Consider the following 18165-nt stretch of genomic DNA (forward strand, 5'->3'; position numbering starts at 1 on the left):
GGTAGCTTACGGCAACTTGCTGCAGCCTATGCTGTCGCCATCCACTCACAGGAGCCCAGATCCAGGTCGAGCTGTTGTTCACCATCTTAGCTGTAGAGGACGCAGCATCACTGGCCCTCATGTGGGATCTGAACTGGGGCCCTGCTGCTCAGAGCGGCCATCCCAAGCCAACTCTTAACCAAGTGAGCCACTCGCCCAGTCCTTCATCTATTCTCTTCTAATTGAAACTTTTGTAATCTCATTCTGACATAGCCTCACCTTCCAGGCTTGATCTTGAAAGTTATGAAGAATAACTTAAGGAAAAAATGATAGAGAAAAACTTTTCATGAAAATTCCTCGGTTAGTTTACAAGTTACAGGTGAGACCTAAAATAAAGCAGTGCTCTAGTCAACATGAACGCCAACCTTACCTCAAAAGCACAAGTGTTACTGGGAAGTTTTGTCTACACCACATTTTACAGTTGATTTTATAAATTATTTCTTAAAATAAACTTGATGAAGTATTTAGTCTTAGTTAACCCACTGAGGAAATGGAAGGACAAAAGTCTCTAGGACAAAATGTTCAACTCTGCGTGTGTTACCCTTCAAAATATGTCCTTGGGAATCCTAGGGTCAGGGACATGGAACATGTTTCTCCATGAACTCGTACTTAAATTAGGACACCTTCATACATATTAAAAGAATATCTGCCCTACACAATTAATAATAATATTACCTGACCCTAATATTCCCTTTGTGAAGAAATACGATCCAAATCTTGGAATTAAGGGAAAAAAATGAGTATAGATTTAATTAATGTTATATTGTAGCATTTGCAAATAGGCCCATGCATGGTTTGTCAAATTCTCTGGAACATATATTTTTTAACTTAATGTTTAATATTAAGTAAGGCTGAAGCTTGTTAATTTGTATAAGATTGGTAAGCTACAAATGATTTTTGTCCAGTAAAGAAACAAAGGGTATCTGTAGACATGTGGCCTCAAAGGTTCCAGTTTTATCGCCCTGTGTCTAAGTTTGCAAGCCTATGGCAGCCGTTTCCTCCTGGCTATATGATCTGTACCCTTTAAATGTTCCTTTCCAGCTTTGCCATCCTCCTGGTTCCCTCATTGATGAGTTCAAGAATTTGTTGACAAGTACTCTTTATATATTTTCATGAAAGCCATATTTCTAACTTTTTGAAAAGGATATACTATGACAGTTTCATGAGGGAAGACTAATATCTGGCCTTAATTAAACATTTGTTGTTGGACTTCAGATATCTCACATCAAAATATCTGATTTCTTTTGCCATTTCCCATATCTAAGAGGTTTAAATCCAGTAATGATTGTTCTGATGTATTTTTCATAAAACTGCATTATCACATGTTACATGAATTGCTTTCCAAATTACATGTCTTAGGTATCAGACTAATTTATCTGATCAAAATTATTATAATAATGAAATATAAATTTCTAGTTTTCAGTTCAAATGTGATGTTAGTATTTTAAACATTTTTTATATGGGGATTGTGTTTTCTTTTTTTGTTTTTTCTGGTAAGTCACAATAATGGTTGCAATATTTAAATCATATTTTTTTCATAGTAGCTAACTCTGTATTTCTATCAGAGTTCAATCTTTTAAAAAGAGCATATCAAACATTGCACTCTCGGGGTCTAGATAAATAATGAAGAACAACAATAAATATCAAATCAGGATTGAAAAAAAAATTCCATTGTCACCCCTCCTCCATGGGAGACTTGGCTCTTCCTCCATGGAAATGGCGGAGTAGTATATCACATAGGCTCATCTGGCTTTGAAGATTAATTAACATGTTACTTACTACAAACTTATTGAATAGTATTGTCCTCTAATAAAGCAAAATTTGTCAGTAAGGAAAGGATTTTTTAAGGATTTATCAAGAAGAACTGGATCATATAAGCAATTTACACTCACCTTATACCAATACTTCTAAAGTACCAGGATTTTAAATGAATGCAGTTGCCATTTATGGGATAGGAGGGGGCAGTAGATGAGGAGGGTAGGAGTGAAAGATAAGCATTCATAACACTCAATATCCCATGACTCTCTTTTTTATAAATTATTTTTTTAATTAATACCAACCAATGCTATCAAATATCATAGAACTCTTTTAAAAAATACAACATTCGAAGTAAATTTTAACAACTAGAGGAATTGGACATTTGGATTCTTGCTTACCAGTATTCTCCCAAAGCTTAATTTTTACCTGTGTTCTTGTCCCTCACACCTTATTGATAGAATCAAGTGCTTTTTTCCCTCTAAACTACAGTGACTCCTTCCTTATTCATTATAAGAACTATTCTCATTATAAAGAAGTGGCTATTTTTTTTTTAAATAAAAGAAACATAATAAAAACACACTGCATTGAAATTACCTGGAGGGGAAGTGACAGTAAAAATAAAGTGCCAATTTGACCCAGAGATCAAAACTGCCAGGTTGGAAAAGCTCACATAACCCTCTTGAGTTTCTGCCTGAGTGCACCCTACAAACAAACACAAAAACAAGAAGTAAATGTTAGTTACCTACTCAGAGAAATTTGTTCAAATCTTCTTTGTAAAGAGGTGATTGAACAATAAAGGAAAAGCATTTCTTTTTCATTAAACAAGTTACTAAATCCATCATAATGTTCTTAAACAAGTCTTGGAACCAAATAATCCAAGATAAAATAATAATAACAGCTAACATATATCGAAAGCTTAACCAGACACTGTGCTTTATATGCATCACTATAAATAAACTACACAAAAACCCTATAAAATATGTTATTATCTGTATTATTTAGAGATAAGGAAATAGGTTCATAAAAGTTTCAACTACTTGGTGCTGGGGTTATAGCCCAAATCTGCCTAATTTCAGTTAGCATTCTTAATCCTTACTATATATTGACAATTTTTAATATTAAATGTTTCTCAAGGAAGAAAGACTATTATCTTTCTAGGAGGTCAGTTTCTAGGCTCTGCCTCTTTTCCCCACTCAAAGCATCTTTGGTTTATGTGATGGCAAAGTTAGGCCAATTGATCAAGGCTTTAGCAACGTATCAAATCTTGACTGATAAAGGCTATCCCATGATTTAGCTACTTAAATCGCCTAGGCTATGGTTTCCCTGAATAAAATGGAAAAAAGAAAGCTTACATCTTCTAAAAATAGGCCACCTATTTATAATTAAAAGAAGACAACTTAACTCAGGATCACATTCACAGTGCCATTAATTAGTCTTCTGACTCCAGCATCCTCAAATTACTCTGCTAATTACCAGCTGCTCCATTTCACTCTGCAAATGTCACTATGATTGGTATGATGGACAATGAGTTAGGAGAGTGGTCTTGAAGTTTATAAATTGGTTTGAGATCTTTAAGGCTGAAAGGTATCATAAAGATATAATCTGCTTAGTGTTACATTTTTCAATTCAATTGCTCAATCTTTTTTTGTGAAAACATTGTCTTTCCTCATCAATTTTGTGGAGCTAACTAAAACTTCCTTTTTCAAAAACATCTTTTCCTTCATCTCTTCAGAGTCCCAAAATAAATAAAATGCCCAGAAAAATGGAAATAAATAAGCCAAGACTAAAATAAATGATAGGCGCCCAAGATAAATGCAGTTTATACTCTTTAAAACCTATATGCATCAAAATTATGGCCAATAAACTCTTGCAAACAATGAACTGCAGAGTACAGATGTTCAACATGAAATCGTTTGCTGCAGTTTTTCCTTTGACAAACGTCCTTATTGTTCCCGTCTTTGGAGGAATACAAAGCAGCATTTAATCGAAATGTGTCCGTGGAGCACAGTGAGTCTGCTTCGTAGAACAGCCGTCAAACTGCCTAATGGAAAGTGCTTTAACTCCAAATGGGTTTGCTTTTGTGTTAAATACCAGCTTGCCTCAGAGATCTCTACAAAGATTCCCATATATATCTATGATATTCTCAGATTTGAAGCATATGCACCCAAAAGCTGAGGCAGTTGCTGCCAAGTACAGTATATTACTCCAGGGTTCATCATATCTCTGGAATAGTGCTTGTAAAATATACAAATGTCATTGACAGGCTCCCTGATCGAGCCCGTATGAACAATGTATGGGCTGAGGGAACTTGGGATGGGGTGGGGTATTGGGCTTGGGCAAGACTGAAATTGATTACATGACTTACCAGGGAATGCGACCTGAGTATGTTTCTGCAGGGCATATGGTTTCTAAAATACCTTTCCAGCCCAAATTTTCTGCCTCAACTATCCTTCTCATCCCCAGCTATACACACTAGCAAACTGTTATATCCTTAATGTTGAGGTTTTATTTTTTAAAAATATTAAGAACATATCTTTTTTTCTACAACTAGGATCTATAATTAAGTATCAAAGGATGTGAAGGGCCCTTAAATAATTGTCTTTATGTATATAAATCCACTTTTTCGTGAACAGATTATAACCCCTTTTTTACTGAGGAAGATCTACTGAGACAAAAGAACAAGAAGTTATATTGCAGAATAAAAGACGTAGACTAGACGTATAGGTATGATGTTGTTGTTATTTTGTTTTTCTCCAGGAAATGCTTAGAATGAGTTATGTAACCCATCCCAAATGGTTTTGGCTCCATTCTTTCTGAAGTTAAAGAGAAGTATTTCATGATGGTTTTAAAAGGTACTTTCAAACATAGGAAATAGAATGTTTTGGCAATGTAGGCATTCTAAAAACAGAAAACTACCCAAGATTTTTTTCCCTACTTCATGACACAAGTAAAAAAATGCAGGCATAGAAGACAACCTCAGCCTGTTCCTCATACTTTTTTGCTGAATCTCCCAAGGAGGGTAATGGTGATAATACTGATCCAGGTGAATCAGCTCACTTAGCGTGAATTGATATTAATAGAATAAAATAGCAGCTTCATGCATAATCACAATATGATTCTAAGCTAGTCAGTGATTATATCGTTAGGATAACTGAAAGAAAAATAATGAAGGATTGGGGGTGGGGTGGGGTAAGTATCAGGAGTGTGGCAAAATTAAGTGTGGAGTTTGAGTAAGGCACGGCATAGGAGAAAGGTGTGGAGTATGGGTAAGACACGGAGCATGAGTAAGGTACTGAGTATGTGTAATGTATAAATATGGTAAGGTATGGAGTATGACTAAGGTATAGAGGATGAGTAAGGTATGAAGTATGAGTTAAGGTAAAAAATATGTGTAACTGAACTGTACATGTAAAACTGATTAAGATAGTAAGTTTTATGTTCTGTGTATTTTACCACAATATTTAGAAAAAGGAATATGGGTAAGACATGAAGTATGACTAAGGACCTGGGTATGGGTAAGTGATGGAGTAGGAGTAAAGGTATGGAGTGTGGGTACTATATAGAGTATGGGTAAGGTATGGAGTATAACTAAGCATATGGAATATGAGCAAGGTATGGAGTATAATTAAGGTACTGGATATGGTTAAGTTATAGAGTATAGGTAAGGTATTACTGTAAACTCAATGTTTATATCCTCCAAAATTCAAATGTTGGAACCTAATCTTAAATATGATGATGTCTGGAGGTGGGGCCTTTGAGAAGTGATTAGGTCATCAGGGCAGAGCCATCATGAATGCAGTTAGCATCCTTATAAAACAGACCACAGAGAGCTTTCTTGCCCCTTCTGCCATTTGAAGACATGATGAGAAGATGGCCATCTATGAATCAGGAAGTGGGCCATTCCAAAATTGAATTTGTTGGAGCCTTGATCTTGGGTTTCTCAGGCTCCAGATCTGTGAGAAATAAATGTCTTCATTTATAAGCCACCCCCACCACCACCAGCAGCAGCTTATGGTATTCTGTTATAGAAGCCTGAAAGTACAAAGACAGATATAGAGTGAGGGTAAGGTATTCGGTGTATGTATGGTTTGGAGTGTAGATGAAGTATAGAACATGGGTAATGCATGGAGTGGAGGATAGGGGTAGCTGAGTTTCAATAGTCAGGTGAGGGTAACTGATGTATATATTACTAGAGCATGAAAAAAGCTGCAAATTGATATTTTTGATACTGCTGGATTAAGATCAGAAAGTAGCTGAATTACTGTTATATCTTATGCATCTCAAAATAAAATGCCAAAAACAGCTTAATGGCATTGAAGAATAGACAGAATGACATCACCAAAACAAGTAATTTGAAATTACCTCATCACTTCCCGGCCTTTTGGCTAAGATCAAGCATAAAATTACCTCATAATGCAGTTTTCAATGTTTAATTTTCACATTAGCCAACCTTGGATAGTTTTGTTCAATTATCTTGTTTTCTTAATAATTTGGTTTGTTTCTACAAATTTGTACAGGAAACATTTTGGGCCGTCCTCTTTCCTTGGGATTTGAAACCCAAGGATTTCACTGGGTAAAGGAATCACCAAGAAAAGTGAAAATATGAGTCAGCAATATGGGTGTTATTTTTACCAAAGTGAGTAAAATATAGACTGTATGAGTGGAAATGCAGAAAATATGGAACATCTATGAGGTGATTCTCATAAAATGAGCAGTATCATCTGGCCATTAAAATTGGATTATACAAAGAGAAAGCGGACAGGGTGCTGAGGAGAGTAACAACACTGTGGATGTTTGGAGGAAAATTATTTTTTTCTAAAGGCTGAAAAGTTTTGATTTTTTAATAAGTAGATAGAGTAGGGAAATTATTGGCCAAAATAGTTGCAAGGCAATTTGAAAAGAGATAGTCAAATTTATACCTCTAATAAAAAACAACAGAACAAAACAATATTTAAACAATAAGGGTTTTGAAGCTATGAAATTCCTTATCATGAAATGTTGATTGCTTCCTCAAGAAAATGTTCAGAAGGGGATAGTTCTGTTTTTGGAATTGATGAAGTGTAGCTTTGTACAAAAAAAAACCAAAAACAAAAAAACGAAAACCTATAAGCTAAATAAAACAGCGATGTAGAAAAAAATATCCGGGATTAATTCATTAAAAACTGTGTTGAATGAGAATTCATTATCTTGGGAACTTTATCATAACAAGTTTACCTTTTACCTTTTTTAGAGACAAGTAACAAAGAATGAAAAAGCAATATCCTCAGAAGAGGCAGGTGTTATATACCAGACAACAGGAATAATTTAGGCCAAAATAAATGCAATTAGCAGGAGAAGCAAGATTCAGCACTTCTATGATGGACTTATTCCTATGCATTTTAGCATTTCATATATTTTACAGGAGTCATGTGATTGAGCTTAAACTCATAGCCAAGGTGGCACAAGAAATATAACTGTAAAGTAATGGCCTTTTCTTGGAAACCAGAGATTTTGCAGATAGGCTGATGTTTGAACTGGTAGGTGAGTCATTTACAAGTTTGAAAAAAACATTACAGACAACTCAGAACCAGCAGAATTGTCTTAACTGGTTTACAAAGTGCACAAGAAATCTGATAAGCTAATTTTTTAAAGTTATCAATACATCTTCTAATTTTGCTTTTGTTGTCTGTGCTTTTGATGTTATATCTATGAAGTCATTGCCAAGACCAATGTCAAGAAGCTTTTCTTCTGTTTTCTTCCAGGAGTATTACAGTTTCAAGTCTTACGTTTAAGACTAATCCATTTTGGGCTGATTTTTCTGTATGGTGTAAAGCAAGGGTCTAACTTCATTCTTTTGCATGTGGGTATCCAGTTTCACCAACACTATTTGTTAAAGAGACCATCCTTTCTCCACTGTGTATTCTTGGCTCCCTTGTTGAATATCAGTTGACCATATATGCATGGGCTTATTGGGTCTTCGGAAAAGTCATGACGCATGTTTGCAACAGATGGCATTAGTTCATTTTTGGAAGTACTAGAGTCATTTGCATCTATGGTATTACTATGTCATTTGACAGCTGACAGTTCTAGCTTTATTCTAAAAAAAAAAAATTGAGCGATTTGGTTGAGTTTGGGAGATTTTACAACAAGTTGAAAATGAAGGCCCAAACTGTGCATTTTTGCCATATTTTACTGTTTTACTTCCATAAAGGGAAGAACACACATCAAGCTTGTGAAAAGTTGTCTAAAGTTTACGGTGAAAATGCTCTATAAGAACATCAGTGCCAATGATGGTTCACAAAATTTTGTGCTGGTTATTTTGATCTCAATGATGCTCCTTGGTCAGGGAGGTTGGTGACGACAAAATAAAGACATTGATCGAGTCAAACCCACAATACACAAAACGAGAGATTGCAGAAACATTGAACATCCATCATTCAAGCATTCATGAACAACTGAAGAAGCTGGGATACATAAGCAAGCTCAATATTTGGGTTCCACATGAACTCAAAAGAGTTCATTGGACAGCGTGTATAAACATCTGCAATATGCTCATTAAATGCAAGGAAAACGATCCTTTTTTGAAGCGACTGATAACTGGTGATGAGAAGTGGATTGTTTACAACAATGTGGTGTGCAAACAGTCTTGGTCCTGAAGTGATGATTTGCCTCAAACAACATCAAAAGCAGACATTCATCAGAGGAAGGTTATGCTCTCAGTGTGGTGGGATTTTAAAGGTGTTGTGTTTTTCGAGCTCCTACCAAGGATCCAAACATCATTTCGAATGTGTACTGTTGGCAATTGGACAGTTAGAATGAATCCATCATCTATAAATGTCCAGAGTTTGTTAATTATAAAGGAGTTGTGTTCTACCATGACAACGCGAGACCACACACAAGTTTGATCATCCATCAAAAATTACTGGAGCTTGGATGGGATGTGTTGCCACACCCACCATACTCGCCTGACCTTGCACCATCAGCCTTCTACTTGTTTCGCTGTCCTCAAAACTCCTTGTGTGGTATAACGTTCAATTCAAATGAGGCTGTAAATCAGCACCTTGTTCAGTTTTTCGCAAATAAAGACAGGTCTTTCTATGAACGAGGAATTATGAAGCTCATTGAAAGATGGCAAAAGGTTATTGAACAAAATGGGCAATATATCATTGATTGATCTTTGTTCTTTATATAAATAAATGACCTTTGAAAAACAGACAAAATACGTCATGACTTTTCCAAAGAAAATATTTCTGGGTTCTCTATTCTGCTCCATTGGTCTACATGTCTGTGTTTATGCAAGCACCATTCTATTTTATTTACCATAATTTTGTATATATTTTGAAATCTGGAAATGTGATGCCTCCAGTTTGGTTTTCGTTTTCAAGATTGTTTTGGCTGTTCAGGATCTTTTGTGGTTCCATATGAATTTTAGAATTTTTTTTCTTTTTCTGTAAGAAATGTTATTGGGATTTTGATAGACACTGCACTGAATCTGTAGATCATTTTGGGTAGTATGAACATCTTAAGCAAACTTAGGAAAATAGAGTTACATCAAACTAAAAATTTTCATAGCAAAACAAACAATAAACAGAATGAAAAGGCCACCTGCAGAATGGAAGAAAATATCTGTGAGCCATATTTCTGATAATAGTTAATTTCCAAACTATACAAAGAACTCCTACACCCTAATAGCAAACAAACAAAAACAAATGACCTGATTTAAAATAAGCTAAAGACTTGAATGGACATTTCTTCAAAGAAGACCTACAAATGGAGAACAGGTATATGAGAAAATGCTAAGCATCACTAATCATCAGGGAAATGCAGATCAAAACCACAATAAGATATTATCTCATACCTATTAGGATGGCTATTATCAAAACACCAAAAGACAAGTGTTGGTGAGGATGTGGAGAAATTGGAACTCTTGAACACTATTGGTTGTTTTGCAAAATGGTACAGCCACTATGGAAAACAGTAGAGGTTCATCACAAAGTTAAAAATAGAATGACTATACAATCCAGCCAGCCCACCTGTGAATTTATCTAAAAGAATTGAAATCAGGATCTCAAAGAGATAGCTGTACCCCATGCACTGTACCCCAGTGCTATTCACACTTGCCAAGATATGGAAACAACCTAAATGTCATCAGCAGATGAATGGTTTTGTCACCCCAATAAACTTCAATAAAAAAAAAATCCCCTATGAAAATATTTAAATCTGCTGTTTGCCTGGGTATAACCTTTTAATAATTTTACCCATTGCTTCTATTCAAATAGTTCTGTTTAATACTTATCTGGCAGGGGAGATACTATGATCATTAAATAGTTCTGTTTGAATTTTCTTTTTTTTTAAAGTTGTATTAAATTTATTGGGGTGACATTGGTTAGTAAAATTATGCCATTGCCATGGCATTGGGTACATGATGAGAGTTATAGTAACTGCAATGTAAATGAGATTATAATGACATTAAAATTAGCTAAAGGTCAGGTCCCAGGGATCAGCTGAGCTGAAGAAAACTGGTTCTTGTTTTTCTCCAGCTGCAGGTGTTAGATGTGGTTACTTGTTATATCCTGGACGGGGTGGTCAATTTCCTAGGCTACTTATCCTGCCTCACTTTGAAAGAATTAAGCAAGAAATGAGCACTTATGACAAGCTTTCAACAGATGGAATGTAAACACTAAGAAGCAAATCCATTACTATGTCAAGACCTTGTAAATTTGAAATCTCCAAGAACAATCCTTGAGTAAAAATATGTACATCTAAAGAATCAGCATAAGTAATAGAGACTGTCAGAACCATAGGAATTCAGATAAAGAGAAAATTAAGTGTTGATAGGAGCAATGACTTATTAAGGGGATATACAGCAACAGAGGTTAGAAGGATTCATTGGGGGTAGAGCAAAGCTAACTTGTGTTCTTCCCTATAACTTTTGGTCTAAGAACTTTGGAAAATTCTTTGTCACTTAAAAAAAAAACAAAAAAAAAAAAGAAAGAAAATGTGGTATACACATACAATGGAATATTATTTAGCCATTTTAAAAAAAGGAAATTCTGAAATATGTGACAACTTGGATGAACCTTGAGGATATTATGCCAAAGAAATAAGCCACAAAGGGACAAATACTGTGTGATTCCATTTATATATACATGAGGTATCTAAAATAGTCAAACTCATAGAAGCAAAGAATACAATCATGGCTTTTTTATTTTCGTATGCACAAGCTGCCAGGAAACTACATGAAGCTCACAGTGGTGCTGGCACTGCGGACAAAAACAGAGGACAAAAAATGGTGGAGAGGGAAAAATCAACTGGAGGGTCTGCTCTGGGCCAGGCGCTTTGCATTTACCATCACATTTTTCGCCTGTCACTGGGATCGAGTGTCTCTTCATTGGAACCTCATTGTACCTGTGTACTTGCTCCGTGGACCAGTCTATGGTATTGTACCAAAGAATTGCTTGTTTTAGTAGGACATGCTCTTCTTCTTATAGTATACCATACTGAGGATATGGGATATGACCAAAATGCTCCTTTATCACGCGAGGAGGGAAGGGAAGGGAGAAGGTGGTTCCTTGAGTATTTACTGCCAGCCTAAACTTTCTTTTTGCAGACACTGGCTTTGTAGGCTGGGGATGAAGGTGTTTCTTCCAAATCACTGAAGATACTGAGTGTTACTGACCTTACTATGAATTCCTAATGTTTGCAAACATTCTCTGTGCAGATGCAGAAGTAACAGGCCTCTGAATGCCATAGATACCTACCTTTCAGCACTGAATCTGATGTCCCTTCCAGGGAAACAGAAATGGCCCAAGGCTCTGAAGGGGGCCCCAAGGACTCTACTCTCCGATTCTGGAAACAGAAAAATAAAAAGGAAACGTTGGGTTCAGAAGGTAATTTTGTGAAATTATCTAAAACACAAAGAATACAGACAGAATCTTTTATAAAACACAAGTTCCGTAGAAATAAGCAAAGGAAGGAAAATGATAAGCATTTTCTTTCTCATGTTAAGAATATATAAAAATTAGCTGATGGAGAGAAGAGAAGGGACATTATCGCAGACAAAGTTGGGGCAGGGCAGTGAGGAGAAGAGAGCAAAGGGACATTTTTAGAAGAGGGAAGTGGCGTTATGTGCTGAAGGTTAATAAGGAAGGAAACGGTAAGAGAAGAAAGCAGGAGAGAATTGGGTGAGTGCCAGACTACACCAAAAGTGACAGGTTTCCAAGTGTGGACCTAGTCCCCTGGCCTTCATTCCTCTGCAAGCATGTCAGGGGATGCATTTTTAAAATAAAGAGCGGAAATCTGATGTAGCTACCCTATTTCCCTTTTTTCCCTGTGTGACTTTAGTAAATATAGAAAAAATAGGACCAGAGGGCCTGGACACTGAAATTAGAATTAAGCACTGAACCCTCTGGTTGATGATTTACTTAACCAGCAAGCCCACTTCTGGGTATTTATCCAAATATAAGACAAATCATTTAAAATAACATAAAACTACAACGCAGATGTGATGGCACAAAGTCCTTCATCGGCATATGAAATTATTTCTTCAGATATACTTCCTTGAGAAGGCTGGATTTCTGAGATGGTATGAGAGATCTACTTTAAGAATTTGCTAGGGCAGGAAAAGTACCAGAATTATGTTTTTTTCCCCTCAATCAAATTCTGGACATTCATATAAAGTGGAAGGAAAGTAGGATGTGAAATGGAAGGAAGATAACGAAAGTAGTTCTAAGTGCAGCAAATGTCACACAGTGAGCACTCTGTAAATGTTTGTCATGATGGATCCTAAACAATGTGCTGAGTACACACTACCCAGCTCTAAAGAAAGAGTGTGACCTGTGAACAAGTTACCTGCTTATCCACAAAAACGAGTTGTGGTTGTACCGGAAGCTCTTTTCCCACTTCTCCATCTGAAGGCTGGACTAGGACTGAAAGAGCATAGGGCCGAATATATATCACCTCCTCAGTTTTCAAGTGGCTAGTATTTCTGACACATGTAAAAAACAAAACAAAACAAACAAACAAACCAGAATATACCCATAAGATTACAAATATCAATGCAGTAGCTATAAGGCATAATACATTATCAGAGAGAATATTTGCATTTGCATCTAGAAACTTAATAATACACTTTATAGTGAACATCATCTTATAAACGAAGAATAACTCTGTATTTATTTTATATGTTTACTTAGCCATAGTAAAGGATAGACTGGGTGTTGGGGGCATGGAGAAGCACAAATTACGAACTCCAGTTTTTATCACAGTGTATTAATATCAGCCCCCAAAAAGCCTCAGTGAGGGAACTTATCAGGCTGAAATACACAGAAGGTGGGGATGTGTTACAGAAGTAAACCAGCTCTTCCCCAAAAGACCCTGATTTGCAGTATTTTCCAATTTCCATGGTAGAAATACTCTCACAATGGCTGATTCTGGTACCCAGATGACATCACGGAGAATTGGGAAGAGATACTTGAGAGCGAGCTCCAGCACACCAGAGTTTGACATGGAATAATTCATTTAGTACTCGAAACAGCCCTTTCACCGTGTGCTTGCACTAAATAGGTTCAATAACTGTGGAATTAATTCATTAATTTATTTTAATTGAATGAAGCCCTCAGGGAGAATAATACCTATAATCACTATATACTGAATACTTTCTGGGTAGCAGGTACTATTCTAAGAACTCATGGCATCTTTAAAATGACACTGTGAGGTAGGTACTCTTGTTTCTACATGAAGAAAATGAGGTCCAAAAGGCTAACGTAACTTGCCAAAGGTCTTACAAATGGTAAGTATGTGACCAAGGTCTAGAGCAGTTAACCAATAAGCTATATTGTTTTTCAGGTCTTTGTAGCACATTCATTGCGGATCTGACTTAGCAATAAACTGAATAAATAAAATAAAATAAAATGGTTAGATAATCCATGACACCTTAAAACATCTTTTCCCAGAGCTTTGGCATTTTTGATGATCAAGATAGCTTTAGTAAAAGAACATCATATATATATATATATATATATATATATATATATATATATTGCCCCATTAAGCCTATTATGTATTATACATCACAGGCATGCAATAGATTTTTAGCAATTAAATGGAGATTATAGATATCATATAATGCATATATTACCCTAATATAGGGCATCCTATGGGGACTTATCCTCAAAAAAAACCTAGGTCAGGTCTCACAAGAAAGGATTTTATTTTTAAAAAAGAAAAAAAAAAGCCTATCCTGCCCTAAGTTAAATGCTTGTGAGTCAGCTACTTTATTCCCTTGCCTTTTTTTTTTCTTTTTGTGAGGAGAAAAGGATAAAATATTTATTTAACATGGAAGGTGTATGCCAGGTAAAGTTGACAATTAGTCCTAAAAGAGGAAACAGTGGAAGAGCAAATATAGTGGATAAATATTTATGGAGTTTCTATAGGAAGCAATTTCCCTCTCCCCTGAGAACCCTGGGAAATGGGGGGCAGAGTGCGAATAAGTGGTCCTAAGAACTCCCTTTGGTCATCTACCAGCTAAGGCCCTGACCTCTGCTAGAATCACTCACTGGGAATTCAACATACACTAGCCTGACCATCACTTATTATTAGTTTGCTTAGCCTCAGTGGGTATGGCTCCATTTTAATTGTTTTTAAGGGAATAATCTAAAGCAGATTTTTAAAATCCATACTATTAATTCTGTTCTTCTATGGGTCCCAGGTTACTGGAAGATTTTAACATTGTTATCAGGTCCTGTTTCTCTCCTAACTTATTTCTTAAATGCTTTCTGATGCAGGACAGGATCGAGGCCAGCAGTGTGGGTTAAAGCAACTGAAAGACTCCATCAGAGATTCTTACATAAGTACATTGATGTCTAGAGACTAAGGGATGGGAACCAACTGCCTGAACACCCGCTGAGAGGCCATCCCTGACACACTTTAAAGTTTATTGTGAGCAAACATCTCTTATTAAATGTAAACAGCATCTCACTGGAGGTCAGAGACATGCTGCTACAGCATATCCCAAGGTAATACCACTTTAAGCTCCACATAAACTCTTAAGCAGTTTCTATCCTAAAACCTGACCGTAGGTGGTACAGTTTTTTACGATATGTTATAATAGTGCAATAAATCTGTTAGCTTAAAATCGAATCTCCGTGGCCTTTTAGAGAAATCATCATTAAATGCAGGGTCCTGTTAATGATGCCATCGAAGTGAAATTGTTTAATCTGCTAAGGGGGTGAAAGGTCACCAAATGAATTTTTTATAATACATCAACTTGACACGCAATAGGGAAAACTGTAATAGATAAAAGCAAAGGAAAAGGGCACTGTCTTCTTCTGATAGGTCAATAGCAGCCAAGAGAGTCACTCATCCACTTTCCTTTCACGACGGGGCTCCTTTTGCATTTAATATGGACACCCAATTAATACCTCAGCACCACAGACAACCTCATTTTAGGTGACTTATAGCAATTTCTCCCCCTTCCCTGAAATGAAAGTGATCACAATACATCATAGCATTGTGCGAATTAACGTTAATTGATTCAAGTTACCAAGCAATGATGGGCCACTTATATAATCTAGGCGTTATTGGGTGCTAGAAGGGATGGAGGGAAGATTAGATTCCAGTGTCCGTTGCTGTGACGACGGGAGTCACCTGACGCCTTGTTAGACAGTTGTAAGGTTCTATTGCTGGCCCCAGTGGGGTCGTCAGTAAACTGGAGTGATGTCCAAACATCATTATACCCTGCTCCGATATTAAAGCAAAGGGATTAGCAACTTATTGCAAGCAACCTGGATTTGTCATTGTGCTGTCGTTATCCAATTTCCAACTGCTAATGTGACTGTAGCCTGCAGGCAGAAAGACCTACAGCCAAACTCTAAAAAATGGGGGAGGAAAGTTCCCTCCAAACCTCCCAGTTTTAACCACTATTTAACAGCTTCCAATACCCAGTCAGGTATGTGAAAGAATTTTTTTCCCCTTCAATGCTGAAGTGCAATCTGAAAAAGAAAGATCATGAGAATACAAACATTTCCCAGTTCACAGGTCACAACTATTCACTCCAACCCCTGCTTTTCTGCCAGGTCCAAACTGCTAACCCTGTAAAGGAGGAAATTATTTCTATTTGCATGGCAAACCCAGAAAACAAATGAACAATAAATCCTATTGGTGAAAGCTGGTTCTGGGCAAGAGAGCTATGATGAGGTGGTAAGGATGGGAAGTCAGAGAGACTTCCTCACTCCCTCGTTAACCTTTGCTTCCTTAAAGTTACGAAGTCAGGTTCCTTTAAAAGAGCCCCATGTTTTAAAGAAATGTTTCAGGGTGCCTGAGCTTTTTCAACCATTGTTATTTTCAATAGGCTAGACAGGACAGAATCTGTATATGCTAAGAGGAGACTTGAGTTTCAAGGGAGTTTGTAAAATTCTGTACCCTGGTAGAAGAAAGCAAGCTATTTAGTCACTGCATTTTAACACACACGTTAACTCTTCTACTATGTACAAACACTGTTCTACAGCAGATAGTGTGAGATATGCAAGGATAAATAAACACCATGACCCCTGTCCTTTAGAAATGTTCTTCTATATAGTTCGTAAGGCATGAATGACTTTACTGGTAAATTTTCAGAGTTGACAGGTACCATTTTACTTACACAGTAGTCCCCCTTATCCACAGGGCACTCCAAGACCCCCAGTAGATGCTTGAAACCAGAGATAGGGCCAAACTCTATGCATACTATGTTGTTTCTTATACACACATACCTTTTCACTTAAAGGAAGCAGTTTATGGCTTCCCTTTACATACCCAAATTGACACCATCACCAATCTTGTGCTTTGGGGCAATTGTTAAGTAAAATAAGGGTTACCTGCACACAAGCACTGCGATACCGAGACAATCAATCTGATCAGCTAGATGGCTACTAAGGTGACTAACGAGTGACTAGCAGATACAGGGTCGATACACTGGACAAAGGGGTGATTCACATCCCAGGCAGGATAAAGTGGGACAGTGCGAGATTTCATCACACTACTCAGAATGGCATGCAATTTAAAACTTATGCATTCTTCATTTCTGCAATTTTCCAATAAATATTTTTGGGCCATGGTTGACTGCAGGCAAATGAAACCTCAGAAAGCAAAACTGTGGGGACTACTGTATTCCATAGTCCTTATGCCCCCTGTCAAATCTAGCCAGATGCCCTTACCTGCTATAAACAACTCCTAAGAGGGAAGGAATATCTTACGATCTGAGTCTTTCACCCTGGCACTACAGCATAGTGGTTCCAAACTTGGCACACTGTAAGCACCCAATACATGTTACTGTAGTAACACTACAACAGATCAGGACCCACCATGCACTGCTTCTGCTCCTAGGCTACTAAATGCCTCTGGAAAGCCACCACCTACCCTGGCCTGGCCAACTTCACATTCTGGTACGCTCCTCAGTTGGTGTGCTTACGGTTATGTTCTAATACTCATTATTAAACTCTTGAGGTTCTTTGGAATTATTCATTTCAAATTGAGATTTGAGTAACACTAGGTATATTTGCAGTGTGCCAGGAGCATATAAAGACACAGAGTAAATATGGCACAGCTTCCAACAAGGTCAATTTAGAGGTCAAAACATAAGTATTTTAGTTGGTAAATCATTTAAAATAATATTTTATAATATATCCAGCATGAATATCTTATTTGGAATAATGGAAACCCTGAATACATTTTTAAGATCACACATAAAATATTCAAAATTTCTTGTTTGTATTGAGGTACAGTGGCAGTCAAAGTCTGACCAGAAATCACTCAAGATTTTTCTAATGAAAGAGATTTAAGACAAGATATTGGTTACACAGGAGTGTAGGAATAGCAGAGAAGCCAAGAAGATTGCATTTCAATATTTGCAAAAAGTATTTCATGATCAGTTATTGTGCATGGCACTGTGCTTAGGTACTTTTGGGGATATAATAGTAAGTTGAAGCCTTGACCACCTATTACATATTATAAAGATAAAAATATACTCAAGTTAATTTAAAAAAAAACTAAATTAATGGTTAGCAGGTTCATACTGAATTAATGATATCTTTGTAATAGATATAGAATAGTGAAATTTAATACAACATTCTTATTAAATAGTTACATAAATGTTTGTTTTGCCTATCCATTAATTTTTAAATCTCTAGATTTCCATACAAGCCATATAATTTTGGGACATAATAGCTGTTCAATTAATGTTTGGGAGACATAAAACATTGAAATGTAAGCTTTTATAACTCTTTATTATATTTACCTACAACTTCACCATCTGTACAAGTAAATATAAATTTCTTAATTTTAAGGTAATGTGCTTCAATTTTGGAATCAGAGCTACATGTGTATGTGGGTGGGGAACTGCTGGATGCAGAT

General features: G+C 36.5%; 1 protein-coding gene across 3 annotated transcripts in view; it reads right to left on the reverse strand.

The window, feature by feature from the left end:
• PKHD1 (PKHD1 ciliary IPT domain containing fibrocystin/polyductin) overlaps positions 1-18165 on the reverse strand; it is a 460535-nt gene that overhangs the window by 32445 nt on the left and 409925 nt on the right. For 2 of the 3 annotated variants that reach the window (XM_019658751.1, XM_019658750.1), the window contains 3 exons: positions 12628-12763; positions 11538-11625; positions 2392-2499 (listed from right to left, as the gene is read on the reverse strand). In XM_019658751.1, the coding sequence (XP_019514296.1) occupies positions 2392-2499; positions 11538-11625; positions 12628-12763 (332 nt within the window). Of the gene's footprint in view, positions 1-2391; positions 2500-3266; positions 3375-11537; positions 11626-12627; positions 12764-18165 lie in introns of those variants that run through there. The other variant, XM_019658752.1, reaches the window with a different exon arrangement.

Source organism: Hipposideros armiger, unplaced genomic scaffold (assembly GCF_001890085.2).
Source record: "Hipposideros armiger isolate ML-2016 unplaced genomic scaffold, ASM189008v1 scaffold_288, whole genome shotgun sequence".
Classification (NCBI taxonomy): domain Eukaryota; kingdom Metazoa; phylum Chordata; class Mammalia; order Chiroptera; family Hipposideridae; genus Hipposideros; species Hipposideros armiger.